This window comes from Bos javanicus, chromosome 11, assembly GCF_032452875.1.
Source record: "Bos javanicus breed banteng chromosome 11, ARS-OSU_banteng_1.0, whole genome shotgun sequence".
Lineage (NCBI taxonomy): Eukaryota > Metazoa > Chordata > Mammalia > Artiodactyla > Bovidae > Bos > Bos javanicus.
In genome coordinates this window covers 67,641,638-67,659,373 of record NC_083878.1, presented here as the reverse complement: position 1 = coordinate 67,659,373, position 17,736 = coordinate 67,641,638, and the positions used below count along the sequence as shown (strand labels likewise).

The 17,736-nt window shown below is 40.7% G+C and overlaps 1 protein-coding gene across 3 annotated transcripts in view; it reads left to right on the top strand.

The window, feature by feature from the left end:
- Positions 1-17,736, top strand: part of GFPT1 (glutamine--fructose-6-phosphate transaminase 1) — a 75,912-nt gene that overhangs the window by 3,727 nt on the left and 54,449 nt on the right. The window contains exon 1 of one of the 3 annotated variants that reach the window (XM_061432863.1): positions 7,613-7,854. The exons of 1 other annotated variant lie outside the window; for it this stretch is intronic. In XM_061432863.1, coding sequence (XP_061288847.1) covers positions 7,848-7,854 — 7 coding nt within the window. In that variant the 5' untranslated portion in view covers positions 7,613-7,847. Of the gene's footprint in view, positions 1-7,612; positions 7,855-17,736 lie in introns of those variants that run through there. One more of the 3 variants, XM_061432864.1, reaches the window with a different exon arrangement.

Genomic DNA, 17,736 nt, shown 5'->3' with positions numbered 1-17,736 from the left:
GAGATCAGTAACTATTGTTGTTTCCATGAGGCACAGAGAAGAGAAGTACGTATTCCATTGCCATAGAACTTAAGGGGAAAAGACAGGAACATGAACCCTGGGCATTCTGGTTGCAAAGCCTTTGCACAATACTGTACTATTTTGCCTTAAGGGAATTGAACCCATGTACCTTTCCTGAGTATTCCTATCTCAGGGAAGGGAAAAAGCATCTCTTGTCTCCATAGCTGCTGCTTTCTAGTGGACAAATGTCTTTCCCATCTGTTATTTGCTCCAGACCATTACGGGCCAAAGCAGTGCGTATGGTGGACAGTTTTAAATGCAGGAATATGAAGCTAGCTGCTCTTCAGTCCATTGGGAATTTACATCCCTTTGTGAGGGTAAATTTACACTCCCAGCCTTATGCTCTGCTTCTCCACATCAGGATTATCAATGACAATTCCACAGGGTGCTTACAGTCTGCAGAATCCACTTTTGGAAGAAACTCCAGAAAACAGTATTTTTCGTCACTGTACATTTCTAGCTGTCTTTCAGCTCTAGGCAGCTCCCTAGAATGGTCCACTTTTATTTTGGCTCTGGTCACATCCTGCTGCTGCTGCTAAGTCACTTCAATTGTGTCCGACTCTGTGCGACCCCAGAGACGGCAGCCCACCAGGCTCTGCCGTCCCTGGGATTCTCCAGGCAAGAACACTGGAGTGGGTTGCCATTTCCTTCTCCAGGTCACATCCTAGAGGACAGAAATAGACAGGCCCGGTTAATCTCATGGTGTCCAATTTGTTGACAATTTCTTGGCAGTAGAATGAGTTTCTTTCTAGCAGAGGAAGAAAACTTGCCCCAGGTTCTGCCTACTGTGGAAATTTGGAGCCACCCTAGAGGGGAGTATTGGGAAGTGTGTTCATTGTTCATTCTAGTTGGAGTCAGTACCTCAAGTTTGTCCTCAAACCTGAGGAGTGGACATCTTTTGATTGTGTGTCTTTGGTGTCCCCTCATTCTTTTCATCCTTTCCTTTGAAGACCTACATTTTCCTGACTCCATGTGGCTCTGTCCAATCACCATGTCCTGCCTTCTTTGCAATGGAAGTGGGGCATGTGACTCACACTAGACCCATCAGAATCCTTGCCTAGAATATAAAAAATGAGGATGGAGAAGTAACCTCTTTCCCCTTGGACTGCAAGCTGGAAATAGGTGATTTCAGAACTGTGGGGGGTGGGGTGGGGGTCTTTTCCTTGTCCATGAGGTCACAGAGAGAGACAGAGTTCTGACAGTTTGTGTCCCTGGATATAGATGTACTTGAAACTCTGTATCTCTGTCCTTCCAATTACATTAGCCAATAAATCCCCTTCTTCAACTAGTTTGAGTTTCCTCTAGAAATTTAAAATAAATACATATATTCACACTGAGGAAATCAGTAAGATCAACCTCGGATGTATTAAGGTTCTCTAGAAAAACATAACTGTTAGGACAGACAGGGAGAGAGAGAGTGAGAGAGAAGGAGAGAGGGAGGGGAAAAGAGAGAAACAGAACTAATAGGAGCGATAGGAGGAGAGAAAGTAAGAGAGGGAAGAAGGGAGAGAGTGAAATTCATTTTAAGGAAGTGGCTCATGCAGTCATGGAGGCTAGCGAGTCCAAAGCATGCAGGATGGGTTCCGGGCTGGAGACAGGGAAGAGCTGATGTTGCAATCCAACTCCAGTTCCGCTGGGGAATTCTTTCTAGCTCTTAGAGGCGGGTGTGTCAGTGTTTGTTCTGTTCAAACTTTTAACTAACTGGATGAGGCCCATCTACGTAATGGAAGGCAATGTGCTTTACTCAAAGTCCATTGAATATAAACATCTGGAATATAATATTTTACCAAATATCAGGGCACTAGTGCAACCAAATTGACACATAAAATCAACCATCACGGTGGGTAAAGTTTGCCTTCATCTCCAACTTCTTTCTGATTCCTTCTTCCATATCTCAGCCTCCTCTCTCCGGCATTACCACACCTAATTCCACACGCCCTTATGTTGTCCCTTTCTCGCCCAGTGTGGTAATTTGTCTGGGTGTTCTTGTCTGGAGAATCCCAGGGATGGGGGAGCCTGGTGGGCTGCTGTCTATGGAGTCGCATAGAGTCGGACACGACTGAAGTGACTTAGCAGCGGCAGCAGCCTTCCTTCTAATTTTAGAATTATCTTCACTTTATCCCCATCATAACTTGTATTTCCTCAGGGGTTTTTTTCACACCTGATATCCAAATGAAAATAATCCCATATTTTCACTCTAAAGTATAATGGATAATGACTTAATGTAGATCTCCTTGGGGAGGGAGTAGTGAGTAGTGTTCCACATTAAATATATATGTACAGGTAGAGTTCAGGAAATGTGATAGGGAAGAAGTGAAGGTAATTTTGCACAGGGAACTTGCTGATTCCCTTGTAATCTTATTTTGTGAGTAATTGTCTAGTTCTCTATAGTTAAGTCCTAACTACTTAATATTTGGTTCCCTTTTTAATGCTTCTTTTTTAAAAAGGGGAAATGCAAAGATGCAAAAGTTCAGGATTTTTCTTTAGGGAACTACCAATAGATTAAATATAGCTAGACCATAAGATGCTTGAATAGAACGGTGGGAGATGATGCTAATAAAACTGACAAGAGTGAGATCTGAATAACAAATGGTGTGTGCATAGGAATCTGGACTTAACCCTGCAGGTGAAGGATACCCACTGAATTGGAAGCAGAGAGAAACAGGATCTGATCTATATTTTTGAAAGATCACTCTGGTGTGAAGGTGTATAGGATGAACTGGGTCAGTGGTGGAACCAAAGGGGTTCACTAGAGGGGTCTTTCTGAGGCCACGACTGGTGCCTTCTGTTCTTCTGTTTGTTGCTTTCTTCTCATAGGCCTTTGTGGCTCAGCCTACTTCTTTTTCCTTTGATACTTGCTACCACCTTCTCTGTTCACTGAAGTACACTTCACAGAACTCCAGAAAAAGTGGGCTACACATGTCCTTGCTTCCTGTATTCTTTTAATGCACAGACCTTTTAAAATATTGAGATAGGGGCTTCTTTGGTGGTCCAGTGGTTAACAATCTGCATGCCAATGCAGGGGACACGTGTTCCATTCCTGTTCCAGGAAGATCCCACATGCCAAGGAGCAATAAGCCCATGGGCCACAGTTACTGAGCCTGTGCTCTCGGGCCTGTGTTTTGCAACAATAGAAGCCACCGCAATGAGAAGTCCATGCACCACAGTGAAGAGTAGCCCCTGCTTACTGCAACTAGAGAAAGCTTGTGTGCAGCAACAAAGACCCAGTGCAGCCAACAATAAAAGTTAATTAAAAATATTGGGATATAATTGACATATATTCGTTTCAGGTGTATAAAATTATTGATTTGTACTTATTACAAATGATCAGCACAATAAGTCTAGGTGACATCCATCACCATACAGTTATAATTTTTGACCCTGGAGATGAGAACTTTTAATATCTTAGCAACTTTCAAATATATAATATGGTCTCATTAATTATAGTCACCATCCTGTACACTACATCCCCAGGACTTATTTATCTTATAACTAGAATTTTGTACCCAGGCCTTTTTAGTTTTAGTAATTTATTGCTACTTATTGTTATAATCCAGATGAGGGATAACAAAAATCACAAACATGGGAGCATTTAAAAATCTTATAAAGCCATTTCAATTATGGTTCTTTGATTCATTGGTAAAGACAATGAAATCTCTAATGGCCTTCAGCCCATCAGTTAGCATGGCAAGGAGAAGGCTGAGAACCATCATATTCAACAGGATCACTTATTTAACTTATATGCAGAGTACATCATGAGAAACTCTGGGCTGGAAGAAGCACAAGCTGGAATCAAGATTGCTGGGAGAAATATCAATAACCTCAGATATGCAGACGACACCACCCTTATAGCAGAAAGTGAAGAGGAACTAAAAAGCCTCTTGATGAAAGTGAAAGTGGAGAGTGAAAAAGTTGGCTTAAAACTCAACATTCAGAAATCGAAGATCATGGCATCCGGTCCCATCACTTCATGGGAAATAGCTGGGGAAACAGTGGAAACAGTGTCAGACTTTATTTTTTGGGCTCCAAAATCACTGCAGATGGTGACTGCAGCCATGAAATTAAAAGATGCTTACTCCTTGGAAGGAAAGTTATGACCAACCTAGATAGCATTGAAAAGCAGAGACATTACTTTGCCAACAAAGGTTCATCTAGTCAAGGCTATGGTTTTTCCAGTGGTCATGTATGGATGTGAGAGTTGGACTGTGAAGAAGGCTGAGCGCCGAAGAATTGATGCTTTTGAACTGTGGTGTTGGAGAAGACTCTTGAGAGTCCCTTGGACTGCAAGGAGATCCAACCAGTCCATTCTGAAGGAGATCAGCCCTGGGATTTCTTTGGAAGGAATGATGCTAAAGCTGAAACTCCAGTACTTTGGCCACCTCATGTGAAGAGTTGACTCATTGGAAAAGACTCTGATGCTGGGAGGGATTGGGGGCAGGAGGAGAAGGGGATGACAGAGGATGAGATGGCTGGATGGCATCACTGACTCACTGGACGTGAGTCTGAGTGAACTCCAGGAGTTGGTGATGGACAGGGAGGCCTGGCGTGCTGCGATTCATGGGGTCGCAAAGAGTCGGACACGACTGAGCGACTGAACTGAACTGAACCATCCTTACTTTTTTTTTTTTTTGAGTTCAGTTAGTTCAGAACTTTCGTTCAGGAAAGAAAATCTTTTCCATTTCCTCAGATGTTTGAATTAGACCCAGATGTCCTGTTTCTTTCATAGACCATTTATTTTCTTCTCCAGCCCTTATCCCCAAAGGTCCAGCTATGGCAAAGCTCTGTAGAGATGGGGGTCAGACAAAGTTCTTCTGTATCAGTGTCTTTTGACTGATGGTTACAAAGGCTCTTTGTTGCAGTGGGTGGGTGAGCTTGTTCAAGGTTGGGCTGGGAAAATATTGACCTTCAAAGTTTCTTCCTGGCAACTGGTGCATAAGCATCTTCCAAAATAGCTGTAGAACGGACAAGACAAATTGGTAGTCACGATAGATGAGCAAGCAAAAGAGGAAAGCCAGGGTCTGATATATAATTAGTTTGAGCATGAGAACTTTGGTGACACTGGGTAACATTTTCTTTGTGGCATCAACGGGTTTTCTGGTGATGCACAAAAGTAATGTTCAAACTTTGGAATCGTACCTTCACTCCTTGAGTGAATATCACTAAGTAAATATCACTAAGATTTTGCCAGAATCTCTTAGATCACGGTTCTGAGGCTAATATGTACATGCATAGACTTTTTTGCCTCTTGAGTTAAAAAATGCGTAGTCTATTAACAAACAGCAAACAGCTCACTGTTCTTTAACTTTGCTATGGGTAATTAAGGAACCTATTTCAGGGCCTGAAATATTAAATGGCTTTCAGGTAAGAAGTACTTTAATTAGTTAAATGTGACATTTTCCTGTCTTCCTTTGAGAACAGTGATAAAAGGGCATCTTTTTCCTTTTTTGAAAACAAACAACTTTTTATTGAAGTATAGTTGATTTACAATGTTGGGTTAGTTTCAGGTGTACAGCAAAGTGATTCAGTTATATATATATATATATATATATATATATATATATATATATATATATGTTGAATGTATTAATAGTTTCCTGTGCCATACAATATGTCCTTGTTGGTTATCTATTTTATATATATTATATATTTTATATATAGCAGTGTATGTATGTTAACCCCCAAATTCTAATTTATCCCTCCCCCCTTTCCTTTTTGGTAACCATAAGTTTGTTTTCTATGTCTGTGAGTCTACTTTAGTTTTGTAAATAAGTTCATTTGTATAATTTTTTAGATTCCACTTATAACTGATATCCTGTGATATTTATGCTTGTCTGATTTACTTCACTTAGTTTGATAATCTCTAGGACCATCCATGTTGCTGCAAATGGCATTATTTCATTCTTTTTATGGCTGAATAAAATTCCATCATATATATATATAGAGAGAGAGAGAGAGAGAGAGAGTTTGTAATGGAATATAATGCACCTTCTTTATCCATTCATCTGTTGATAGACATTTAGATTGCTTCCATACTTTGGCTACTGTAAATAGTGCTGAACATTGGAGTGCACCGTATCTTTTTGAATTAGTGTTTTCATCTTTTACAGATACATGCTAAAAGGACATCTTTTTTCCTCTAAGAAAAACTGGAAAGCCCTTTGCATTTGATTAGATAACCAACCATAGAAAGTCAATTCTGCTAAGAACACAGGACTTTTCCCACTCATTCAGAAACATTTTTGATCTCTTACTTTGTGCTAGGGTATACTAGGTGCTGGGCATGCAAAGACTTGTTCTACTCTCAAGAAACTTAGCTTTGCAGGGAAATATACAAAAAATCATAAAATATAGATGCATATTGCTTTAAATCCGGCAGCTCAAAGAATGAGAGGTTAATGAATAGGCTTAAGTCTCTCTGGGGAAGACAAAAAGGGTTTTCCCCAAGAAGCAGTACTTAGGCAGAGATGGGCTGGGGATTCCCTGAAGGTTAACTAATACATGCAAAAGATTGAGGATGTTGAGAAACTGCCCAGTTGAGAAACTACCTGTTCAGAGTGTAGAGGACTGAAAGGTAGAGTAGGAAGACATCAGTAGTGCGAGAGACGTGGAGTCAGAATATCATGTGGTATTCTGTGTATAACACAAATTTTACTTGATTCTAATCTTGGCCATTAATTGAGTTATGATAGCACTCTACGTTTGATCAAAGATAGCATTTAAATCTTCTTAAAGCAAATGCTCAGGTAGTAAATTTTCAGAAACATCGTCTCTCTCTGATTAAGTCTCTCTTGGCAGGAATGGTGCATTAATTCATAGAATTAATCATTCATGAGCCCAAGCTAAGGCTGTCAAATCTAGGCAATTCCTACACTCCTCTCCTGTTGGCCATTCGAAGTCTGGGCCAGCAGAGTTTCTTAAGCCCGAGCACATAGTATTATTGGATAGTTGAACCTTACAGTCAGCCCCTCCGCCTCTGCAAAAAAAGGGGGTTATGCGGTGGGTATGGGGAGCAGAGGTTTTAGAGGCCACGCGTATGACTTAGAGCTTAAGCTGGGACCTGAATCTCCTGTCACCAGAAAGACTGGCCGAACCTGAATACTGCCTTTCTCCCCTCCCCTCACTCAATCCTGTGCAATTTCTCATCAGTCTTCTGTCCTTTTCCCTTCCTGACTTGTTGGTCCCCCAGGATAAGGCCGCCTGTTCTCTTCCTCCTCCTCCTCCGCTCGATGGGGTGCTGGGTCTTGGGGCCTTGGGCTACACGAGGCGAACAACGCACGCTATTTGCTTTGCTAACAAGTCCATCCTCTTTACTGATCCTTTCGTCGTTCCCTGCCAGCCGCCGTGTTCCTTATTCCCCGCAGGGCAGTGCCTAGCGCTCCTCGCCCTCGGGGCGGGCGTCTCCAGGAACCTCAAGCGGATACGGCCACGAACCGGTGCCACGTCTCCGCCGCCAGCAGGCCAGGGCCTGCGTGGGCTCGGGGGCGGGGCGGGGCGGGGCGGTGCGAGGAGGCGGGACCTGCGCGTGAGCGGCGCGGGCGCGGCCCAATGGGACCTGCGGGCGGCGGCGGCGGCGGCGCGCTGCGCGCCGGGGGGCGGGGCCCCGCGGCAGTTGCTGGCAAGCCCGGGAGGCCGAGACCGCTGTCGTTGCCTCCGCCGTCGCATCCCCTGAGGGAGTCGTGTCGGCGCCCCCTTGGTCCCCAAGCTCGCGGGTTGCCCTACAGGCTCGTGTACGCTCCCGGACTCGCCAGCCGCTCGCCATTCGCCTTGCCAACCGTGCCTCCTGCAGCATGTGTGGTAAGGGGGCCGCGGGCGGGGGGCGTGTTGCGGGGCGGTGCTGGGGTGCCGTGCGGGCGCCGTTGAGGCCGGTGGCGCCGGCGGGAGCGGGGAGCGGGAGTGTGGAGGGTGCGAAATCTGGGTGTTGGGCCGGGGGCGTCCCGCGGTGGCTGAGGCTGCTGGGGGAAGGGGAGCTGGAGTGTGGAGGGGTGGACCTGGGAGGGCACCTGAGAGGAGGGCGGGCCTTAGAGGGGATCTGGGGGGCCGAATGGGGGCTTTGCGAAAAGAAGAGAAATAGGAGGGAAAAGCAGTGTCTTGTATTGGAAAAGGGGCGAGGGCTGAGGGAACTGAGGTGTGGAGGGGAGTGAATTCAAAAGAGTCCAGGTGAGTGAGGCAACCTGTGGAACATCAGGTGAGGTCTCTTGAATTTATCTCGCATGTTTCTAGGATTTATCCTTTAAAAAATACTTAATTTTAGTTTCTTTCTTTCGGGCACGCCCAGCAGAAAATAGAACTATAACTAGAACTACGATAATGACATTATGCATGATCTTACTTCCTGCCTACCCCCCCGCCCCGCCCCCTGCCCCCGACTCAGCAGAACCCAATGCTGATCAATACCTTTGCGAATGGGCCCGGAAGTGGCCGTGGAGAGAGATCGTACTTCATTTATCCCTTGAGTGTGCTTCCATTTGAAACACTTACTTATGAGAAATATTGGCCTACATTTAATGAATGTGTTACCTAGAACAGCTAAAACCTGAAGTTAGGCTCTTCTATTACATGATTTGAGACTTAGTCATTTTAATAGTAACCTGAAAGTGTTGTGAATTAAAAGGGGCTTCCCAGGTGGCGCTAGTGGTAAAGAAACGACCGGCCAATGCAGGAGATGTAAGGAGACGCAGGATCGTACCCTGGGTCGGGAAGATTCCCCAGGAGGAGGGTATGGCAACCCACTCTAGTATTCTTGCCTGGGGAATACAAAGGACAGAGGAGCCTGGCGGGCTACAGTTTGTAGGGTCTCAGAGTCGGACACGACTGAAGTGACTTAGGACGCACGCACAGTGAGTTCGAAAGGAATTGTCAGAATTGTATCTGAAATGACTAATATGCTCTAAAATTGGTACTAACTTGGCTATTGTAAACAAAAAGAATTGAATTCTTACCTTCCTTATTGAAATTTACAACGACCTTACCCCTGGAAGATAAACACCTTTTAAGGGAATTATGATTGCAATAGAATTGAAGCTACCTGGGAAAGTTATTCTTTGTAGCCCTTTTCAAGAAGAACTGAGCAGGAGGTAGCTGGTGCTGATTAGTGTCTCTTTTTCTTGTATTTAACTTAATGCTAATTTCAGCTTCTAAAATGAAGATCAGATTTAAATTTAGAGTAGACTAAAAAAACTGCACAAAAAACAAACAACTATAAATAGCTTGCTGAAATTATTTGGAAGAGTGGACTTTAGAATCAGTTATACTTTTGCTGTGTCTCAGGGTAGCAGAATGGTTTTCCGAAAGACATAATTTAGTTTGGAGCTGGCCCCCAAACTAAAGGGGGCCCCCAGGGTGCTTGGTTTGGTAATTAAGTGTTTCTAAGTGATGAAGCATTCACCTAGTCAAGTACCTGGCTTTCTGGTTGCAGATCATTTCTTATCTTGTTCCAGGAAAAAGGAAGTAAAAAATAGATTAGTATAAAAGAAAACATAAGATCTGGTTTAGAAAACGTTCAGATAAGAGTGGAGGTTCAGATTTTAGGGTGGAGATTAAATGTTAGACATTTTCACACAGCCAGCATCCCCATTCCACCGTGTTTTACTACTGAGGAAACAGGTGACGGAGCAAGAAATAAAAAACTAGTATTTGAGGCATTTCGAAGGTCCTGCTCTTAACCTGGATCAGAGTTTTACATGATTCCAGGAATATCCAGAATTTATCTTCTCTTTGGTGTATGGTTCTGAAAGTTAACTGTTAAGACAAGATTTGTCTTTGTTTTCTTCCCACTTATTAATTATTGAAATAGAATTTCTAGGCAGAGGAACTGAGTGGAGATGAGATTAGATGGGAAAATTTAGAGGTTTACTTTGTGAATACCTGCTGCTTGTTAAAGGTTTTCTAAATGATTATTTGATTTCAACATTGCAGAATATTGAAACAGAAGAATGAGGGTAGCAATTCTTTTTTGATAGCTTTTTCCAATCAGAAATACTGGTAAAACTGTTATTTATCAGATTGTATTGGGATGTTAGTGAGTGTTACTGAGGGGAAAAAAGATTTTATGGTCAAATAAACTTAAGAAGCAAATTTAAACAATACTGAACTGGCCTTTTTTTTTTTTTTTCAGTTTTTTAATTGCAGGATTTATTGGAACGTTTCATGTGCCAATAAGCATTAAGAACCTTTGTCTTCCTCTTATTCTTGATTCTTCGGAATGCACTTTGTCCTTTATAATCTGTTTTACCTTTGGCTTCAGTGAGAGAGTCAATTCACTTAAACTTCACACAGCTCTTAACAGATTTTGCTGCATTTTTTTTTTACATAAGTATGGGATTATACGTTTTTGCTTCAGTGGTATATATAAGCGACATTTTCGTAGATGAGATTGTATTTAAAAGCAGTTAGAGAGCCGCAATTAAAAAATATTCTGAAATGAATCCTTAAAAATTGTTTTGTAATTATACTGTGTAATGGCTGTGGGGCTATTTAAGTGATGCTGAGACTGGCTTCTATGATAAATCATAAAATTAGTTATATTGCCATATTCTTAAACATACCGAGTATGAAGTAGAAGTGAAAGAAAAGAATTATCGCTTAATGAGCATTTTCTCAGTTGTGTTCCCTGGAAAAGGAAAAGTTAACAGGTTCTGGTAATGAGCAGTATAAGGTGGGAGTTTTGTAACAGATAAGTTTGGGTAATTCTGCTTTTGGAGATTCTCAATTAGCAAGTTTAAAGTTTTTAGGAAGTTCTACAAATAAAACTGTTAACTTTGTTTAACCCAGTATTTCTTAAACCTTTAATTATGGAGACTTTCTTTTACTGTATGCCTACTTAGCATCCTGCAATATAGTGTTCTCTTTCTGTGGTTTGAGAATTTTTGACTGTACATTTTAGGTGCCTAGAAAGTACTAGAAGGTATTTGATATGTATGTATAACTGAGTCACTTTGATGTACATCAGAAATTAACACACCATTATAAAGCAACTATACTTCAATAACAAAATATTGGTAAAAGAAAAGAAATTTTAAGTGATCTCTTTGTACTTGGCACTCTGCCCTTAGGAGAGACGACTAGAACAAGGGAATTGCCTTCAAGGAATTGCTGTCTGATTGAAAGGAACAGTAAATACACGTGCAACAGGTGTGGGTGATAATAACACAGTCCTTGTTCATTGCCATGTTTAAGATTTTGAGTGAAATGAATAGAAATTCAGAGACTGGTTAGGCCAGGAATGTTCCAGATGACAGGATAGGACTCTTGGTGAGGACTGCTGCCAGCTGGTAAAGAACTAGTGCATTGTGAGAGACACCACTGATGACACATTTTACCAAACAATGTATGAAGTCAGAAATAATAAATTAAGAAGCACTACCAGTGGGTTTGAAAGAAGAAATTGAAGTACCAGGAAAAGAGGCCAAAGAATAGTAGTTAGAGGCACAAACGTTCTAAAGTGGTATATTGCCTTAGTAGAAAGTCTGTAAGAGTAGAAAAAGGTCATTCATGTTTAATACTGCAGAGAGAGATTAATTGCATTTGGCTATAAAGAAATCATTAGAGAAGTTACACATATGAAGGTAGAAGAATTTAAGTTTGTGTTCAGGAAGAGAGCATGTATACCAACAAGAGAGACAATATTGTGAAACTGAAGTCCCTGGTAGAGTTGAAAAGTTGATTTCCAACATGTAAGCTATGAAATTAAAACCAGGTGTTAACTGGTTGATTCATACCCTAAGCATTGTCTCTAAATTGACTGAAAGTTGAGCTAGATCATTAGATAATGAAAACTCAACCCACTGTTGTGTAGGACAGGGATGCCTGGTGTGCTGCAGTCCATGGGATTGCAAAGAGTCAGACACAACTGAGCTACTGAACTGAACTGTTGTGTAGGATCCTCATAATATTTTGATGTTAACAAAAAGTTCTGTATTTATAAAATCAAGGACTCACTTATCAAGACAAGTAGGAGAGGTTTGTTCAAGTAGGAGAGGTTGGTTCATGGAATAGTGTGTAGAATATCTTTCTCTATTTTGAGTTTATAAGGAAGGATAAGAGAGGTATAGAGTATTATACCCTTAAGATGAAGAAGAAGGCTTCAGTTCTACAAAGAATCTACCAGAAATGAGAAAGAAGCTGGAAAGAGAGAAATGAGGATTTAAGAGTTAGTCTAGATTCTAGACTTTAGCATAATATCTGGGGGTGATTTGAAAGTTAGACAAACAGTGAATTAGCAGAACTGGTCAGCAGTTGGGAGGGTCTCTAGGAAAGTAGACCTCAGATGGATGGATGACCTGAAATGGATGGATTTCACTGTAGGAGTGCTCAGGGACACAGGTGAGAGCATAATGGGCCCAGAGGGGCTGACTTGGCAAGATGATGAAAAACTGTGGTCTGATGTGTGATTGATCAGAGAGAAGCAGGAGAGATGGAATGTTGGAATGTGTGTAAGCAAGGAATGCATGCTTTTTCTCAGGAAAGATGATGACAAAGGTAGACTGTGAGGGAGTGTATAATTAGTGATGTCAGGGTTTAAAACACAGCTTTGAGTTCCAGGGTGTTAAATACGCAAGAGAGAAGTGTTTTGGAGCTCCGTCCAGTGGCCACAAGTATTTACAACAAAGTAGGGGACAATTCAACCAGCATTTTGTAACTAGGAAAAAGATTTTGAACAGTTAAATAAAAAATGGGAATTTCTCTTGTGTCACTCCATATAATTTTTTCTTTGTGTTTTTGGGGTTGTAGAAAATGTTCTCTCAAATATTTCATCTTTTAGAGGAATCTTACCTATAGAATGTGCCTGCACAATTATAGTATTGACTGTGTTTTATGGCAAGTGTCCAGTTGTGTATAACTTTAATTGCAGAATTGTTTATAATTACAAAGAGTTAGGAAAGCCTCAATAAATAGGTAAATGGCTGGGTAAAAAATGAGAAGTCTATTATGATCTACTATTATTATCCAGCCATTAAATAGACTGGGGTGGATGTGCTGTACTGACATAAAAAGATCTCCAACATCTTAAGAGAAAAATACAGAACAATATGTGTATTATCACATTCATATGCTTTTAGAAAAACCTCTAAGACCATATACATCTGAGTTTATATATGTAGAAAAATTCATACCTGAAGGTTTGGTGCAATTTGTGTGGGGTTAATGGTAGTTATCTCTTGTATGGAGGTGGAAAAGAGATTTTTCACAATTTATTCTGTAGGATTTGTGTAATTTGAATCTTTAGTGATAATTTGTAAGTTGTTATAAGAATTGTAAAAAGGAAACAAATGACATTGTGGATGGATTGTTTCAGAAAATATAAAATTTGGAGAAGGGATTTGAACTCTTAATACTGATAAACTCTGATATCTAGGTTCTCATCAGAATATTGAAGCTGTCAAAGTGAGAAAATACGGAAGAGCAAAATTTCTTCCTGAAACTAATACAATATTGCAAGTTAATAATACCTCATATAAAGTAAAATTTTTTGTTCATAAGAACCTAAATTAAACCAGACATAGAAACAATAATGTGATTGGTCAGCTAAATTGCATTGTTTTCATTTCAGTACAGTTGAACAGTCTTTGCCTATAACTAGATTGCTTTTAACCAGGTGTGTCAAGTCTATGATCTAGGTCATGTCTGAATATCTTGTTAAGCAAGGCGCTTATAAGTGCTTTTATGTCACTGAATTTAAGTTGCCATTTTCTGAGAATGGTGCTTGTAGGTGCAGCCTCTTGCTTCAGTTAGGGATATATTTATTCCAGGTATATTACATTAACAAGAAATTTTCACTTTGGAAACACAAGCCGACTTGGCAGTAGAAAATCTCCTGTGCTCCATATAGCTACTACTGTTAGTGGCATTGGAACAGTTACTGAAGAGCTGTGAAGAGTTGGTTTTTAGGCTTTTGTAGTTACCTTAAGCAGAACTGTTTATTGTGAGGTTTGACAAGACAAATACCAAAGACCTGAAGTAGGGATTGCTACTCTGTCGCTTTGAGTTATGAATACCTACCCTGTAAACAGCTGTAAATATGCTCTGCATGCCCAGTTGGCAATTGTTTGCGGTTCTGTTTTCCCCAAGATTACAGATAACCCCCTAACCTGAACAAGTGGGCCAGCTGTGCTCTCAAGGGGCTGGTGTGTAAATCAACAGATTTATCCTCTTTATCTTTCATTTTCCTAATGCTGGATAACTAACTTTCTTCTCCCAGCTCTGATACTTTGATCTTAGAGAATTTTTCTATGTGTGTCGTCCTTTTAATCCTCTTAGTTTCTGCCTAGTTATGCAAGGAGAAATATCGCTCCTACTACTTCCTCTATTCTACCTCTTCTTTTTTACTTTGTTCCAATAGTGAACCAAAACAATGACAGTAATGATTATTGGTAATAGTAGTGCTTCCTCTCTTGAGAGAAAGGCAGGTTTTGAATTGGAATTGATATATGGTATTTCATTGAATATAAGATGCCATTTATTGGGAAATGTACCATTTTTATATGGACCACAAAGAAAGAAAATATGAATGTCTTGAAATCAGTGTTGTCAGTATCTAAAGGCCTAGAAATTGTTATGAGAATACTTTCAGAGTATCATAGGCTAAGCGATATAGTTGTCTTTACCGTAAAGCTGCGATGAATCTTAGTATTGCTAATAGGGAATCAACAGACAGTATAAAAAACATACATACTTACGTGAAACTTCCCTGGCGGTCCAGTGGTTAACCCTCTGTGCTTCCATTGCCGGGCGCGGGTTCGATCTCAGGTTGGGTAACTAAGGTCCTGCACGCTGCAGTGAAGGCCAGAGGTCCTGTGTGCTGCGACTAAGACCTGGCGCAGCCAGATAAATAAAAACCTTGTTTGTTTGGAGAGGGATATTCGTTTAGAGAATATTTCTCTTCCTATAAAATTGTACTCGGGATCTCAGGATCCATACAATGAACCAATGTAAACCAGGGAGATTGAAGTTAGGAAAAATATCAAAGTTGAATGTTGTTGAATTACATGTGTTGAAATTAGTGAATTTAGTATGACATCACTGTGAATTTTCTTTTAAAAAATGTATTGAATCTCTCTATAACTTGTCTTAAAAACAATGTTTTTGTCATTAACATTTAAATTGTTTTAAAAATTGGTATTTGATTATCATATTTCATCTTTAATTCTATGAATGTATTATTTTTTTACCATCAGAATTGCATTTCTTTAAGTGAACAAACCAAACAAAAACAAGAATGTAGCAACACAGAACAGAGTATATAAGGTATACAGAAGTAGAAATATAATGTTGTATGTGTGTGTGTGTGTTAGTTGCTTAGTCGTGTCTGACTCTTTTCAACCCCATAGACTGCAGCCCACCAGGCCCCTCTGTCCATGGGATTCTCCAGGCAAGAACACTGTTGGGGGCGGGGAGGGGTTGCCATTTCCTTCTCCAAAAGGAACTATAGAAAGAAGGAAAGTGATGTCGCTCAGTCATGTCCGACTCTCTGTGACCACGTGGACTGTAGCCTACCAGACTCCTCCATCCATGGAATTTTCCAGGCAAGAGTACTGGAGTGGTTGCCATTTCCTTCTCCGATAATGTTATATACATGCAACTTATTACCTCAATAAAAAAATAAATACCTCATAAATTATATTGAGGTAGAAAGAAATGCCTCAGTATTACCTCAATAAAAAAATAAATCTCAGGAAAAAGGAATTATATTTCTTTTATTTTTATTTGTAAAAAAATTTTGGCCATGTTTCACTGCACATAGGATCTTAGTTCCCCAACCATGGATTGAGCCCACACATCCTTCATTAGAAGTGCAGAGTCTTAATCACTGGAACGCCAGGGAAGGAATTACATTTCTTAAGGGAGAGCTGATTTAGTAGTGAATTTTTCTGAATGTGTTGCATTATTGGGATTTGGACTTCTTTAAGGCTTTTGGAGAGTGAAAAAGTTGGCTTAAAGCTCAACATTCAGAAAACGAAAATCATGGCATCTGGTCCCATCACTTCATGGGAAATAGATGGGGAAACAGTGGAAACAGTGGCTGACTTTATTTTTCTGGGCTCCAAAATCACTGCAGATGGTGACTGCAGCCATGAAATTAAAAGACACTTACTCCTTGGAAGGAAAGTTATGACCAACCTAGATAGCATATTCAAAAGCAGAGACATTACTTTGCTAACAAAGGTTCATCTAGTCAAGGCTATGGTTTTTCCTGTGGTCATGTATGGATGTGAGAGTTGGACTGTGAAGAAGGCTGAGCGCCGAAGAATTGATGCTTTTGAACTGTGGTGTTGGAGAAGACTCTTGAGAGTCCCTTGGACTGCAAGGAGATCCAACCAGTCCATTCTGAAGGAGATCAGCCCTGGGATTTCTTTGGAAGGAATGATGCTAAAGCTGAAACTCCAGTACTTTGGCCACCTCATGTGAAGAGTTGACTCATTGGAAAAGACCCTGATGCTGGGAGGGATTGGGGGCAAGAGGAGAAGGGGACGACAGAGGATGAGACGGCTGGATGGCATCACTGACTCGATGGACGTGAGTCTGAGTGAACTCTGGGAGTTGGTGATGGACAGGGAGGCCTGGCGTGCTGTGATTCATGGGGTCGCACAGAGTCAGACACGACTGAGCGACTGATCTGATCTGATCTTATAGTTTGATTTTTCAGTTTTTATACATTTAAGCTATATTCTTGCTGGCCAAAGCACAATCATGGAAGACCTCAGAATATTTTCATGCTGCTATTCCTAAAATGTGGATTTCCTTTACCTGTGTTCTGTTGCCACTTTACTGGATCAGTTTATGTTGTACAAGTCTCTGTTTATAGTTTTGCTTTTCGAAATGATTGCTCCTTTTCTATGAATTCTCAGTTCAGGTTCAGTCACTCAGTCGTGTCCGACTCTTTGCGACCCATGGACTGCAGCATGCTAGGTTTCCCTGTCCATCACCATCTCCTGAAGCCTACTCAAAATTATGTCCATCGAGTTGGTGATGCCATCCAACCATCTCATCCTCTGTCATCCCCTTCTCCTCCCGCCTTCTATCTTTCCAGCTTCAGGGTCTTTTCAAATGAGTCAGTTCATTGCATCAGGTGGCCAAAGTATTGGAGTTTCAGCTTCAACATCAGTCCTTCCAATGAATATTCAGGACTGATTTCCTTTAGGATAAACTGGTTGGATCTCCTTGCAGTCCAAGGGACTCTCAAGAGTCTTCTCCAACACCACAGTTCAAAAGCATCAATTCTTCGGTGCTCAGCTTTCTTTATAGTCCAACTCTTACATCCATACATGACTACTGGAAAAACCATAGCTTTGACTAGATGGACCTTTGTTGGCAAAGTAATGTCTCTGCTTTTTAATATGCTGTCTTGATTGGTTCTCAAGAGTGAGAATTCTCAAGAGTTAATAATATGTGTTACAGTTATTTGTCCTTTACTAGAGTCTGGTGAACAAGTGAGAAACCACTGCTTCTATGATGATTACATATTGTTTAAGCCTTTTTCTCTATGATTAAATGATTTAGATTGTGAGTATTCTTCACATCATTGTTATTTATAAGTTATTTATTCCTAAATGTGTTGATAGCATGGTCATTGAAAGTAAGAAAAATTATTCTATGTAAGTTTTGTAGGGTACATATGTTACTTAAAATATTTAGTTCAGAAAATGTTTTCCTTTAAAAATAATGCTCAGTGTATAGAAC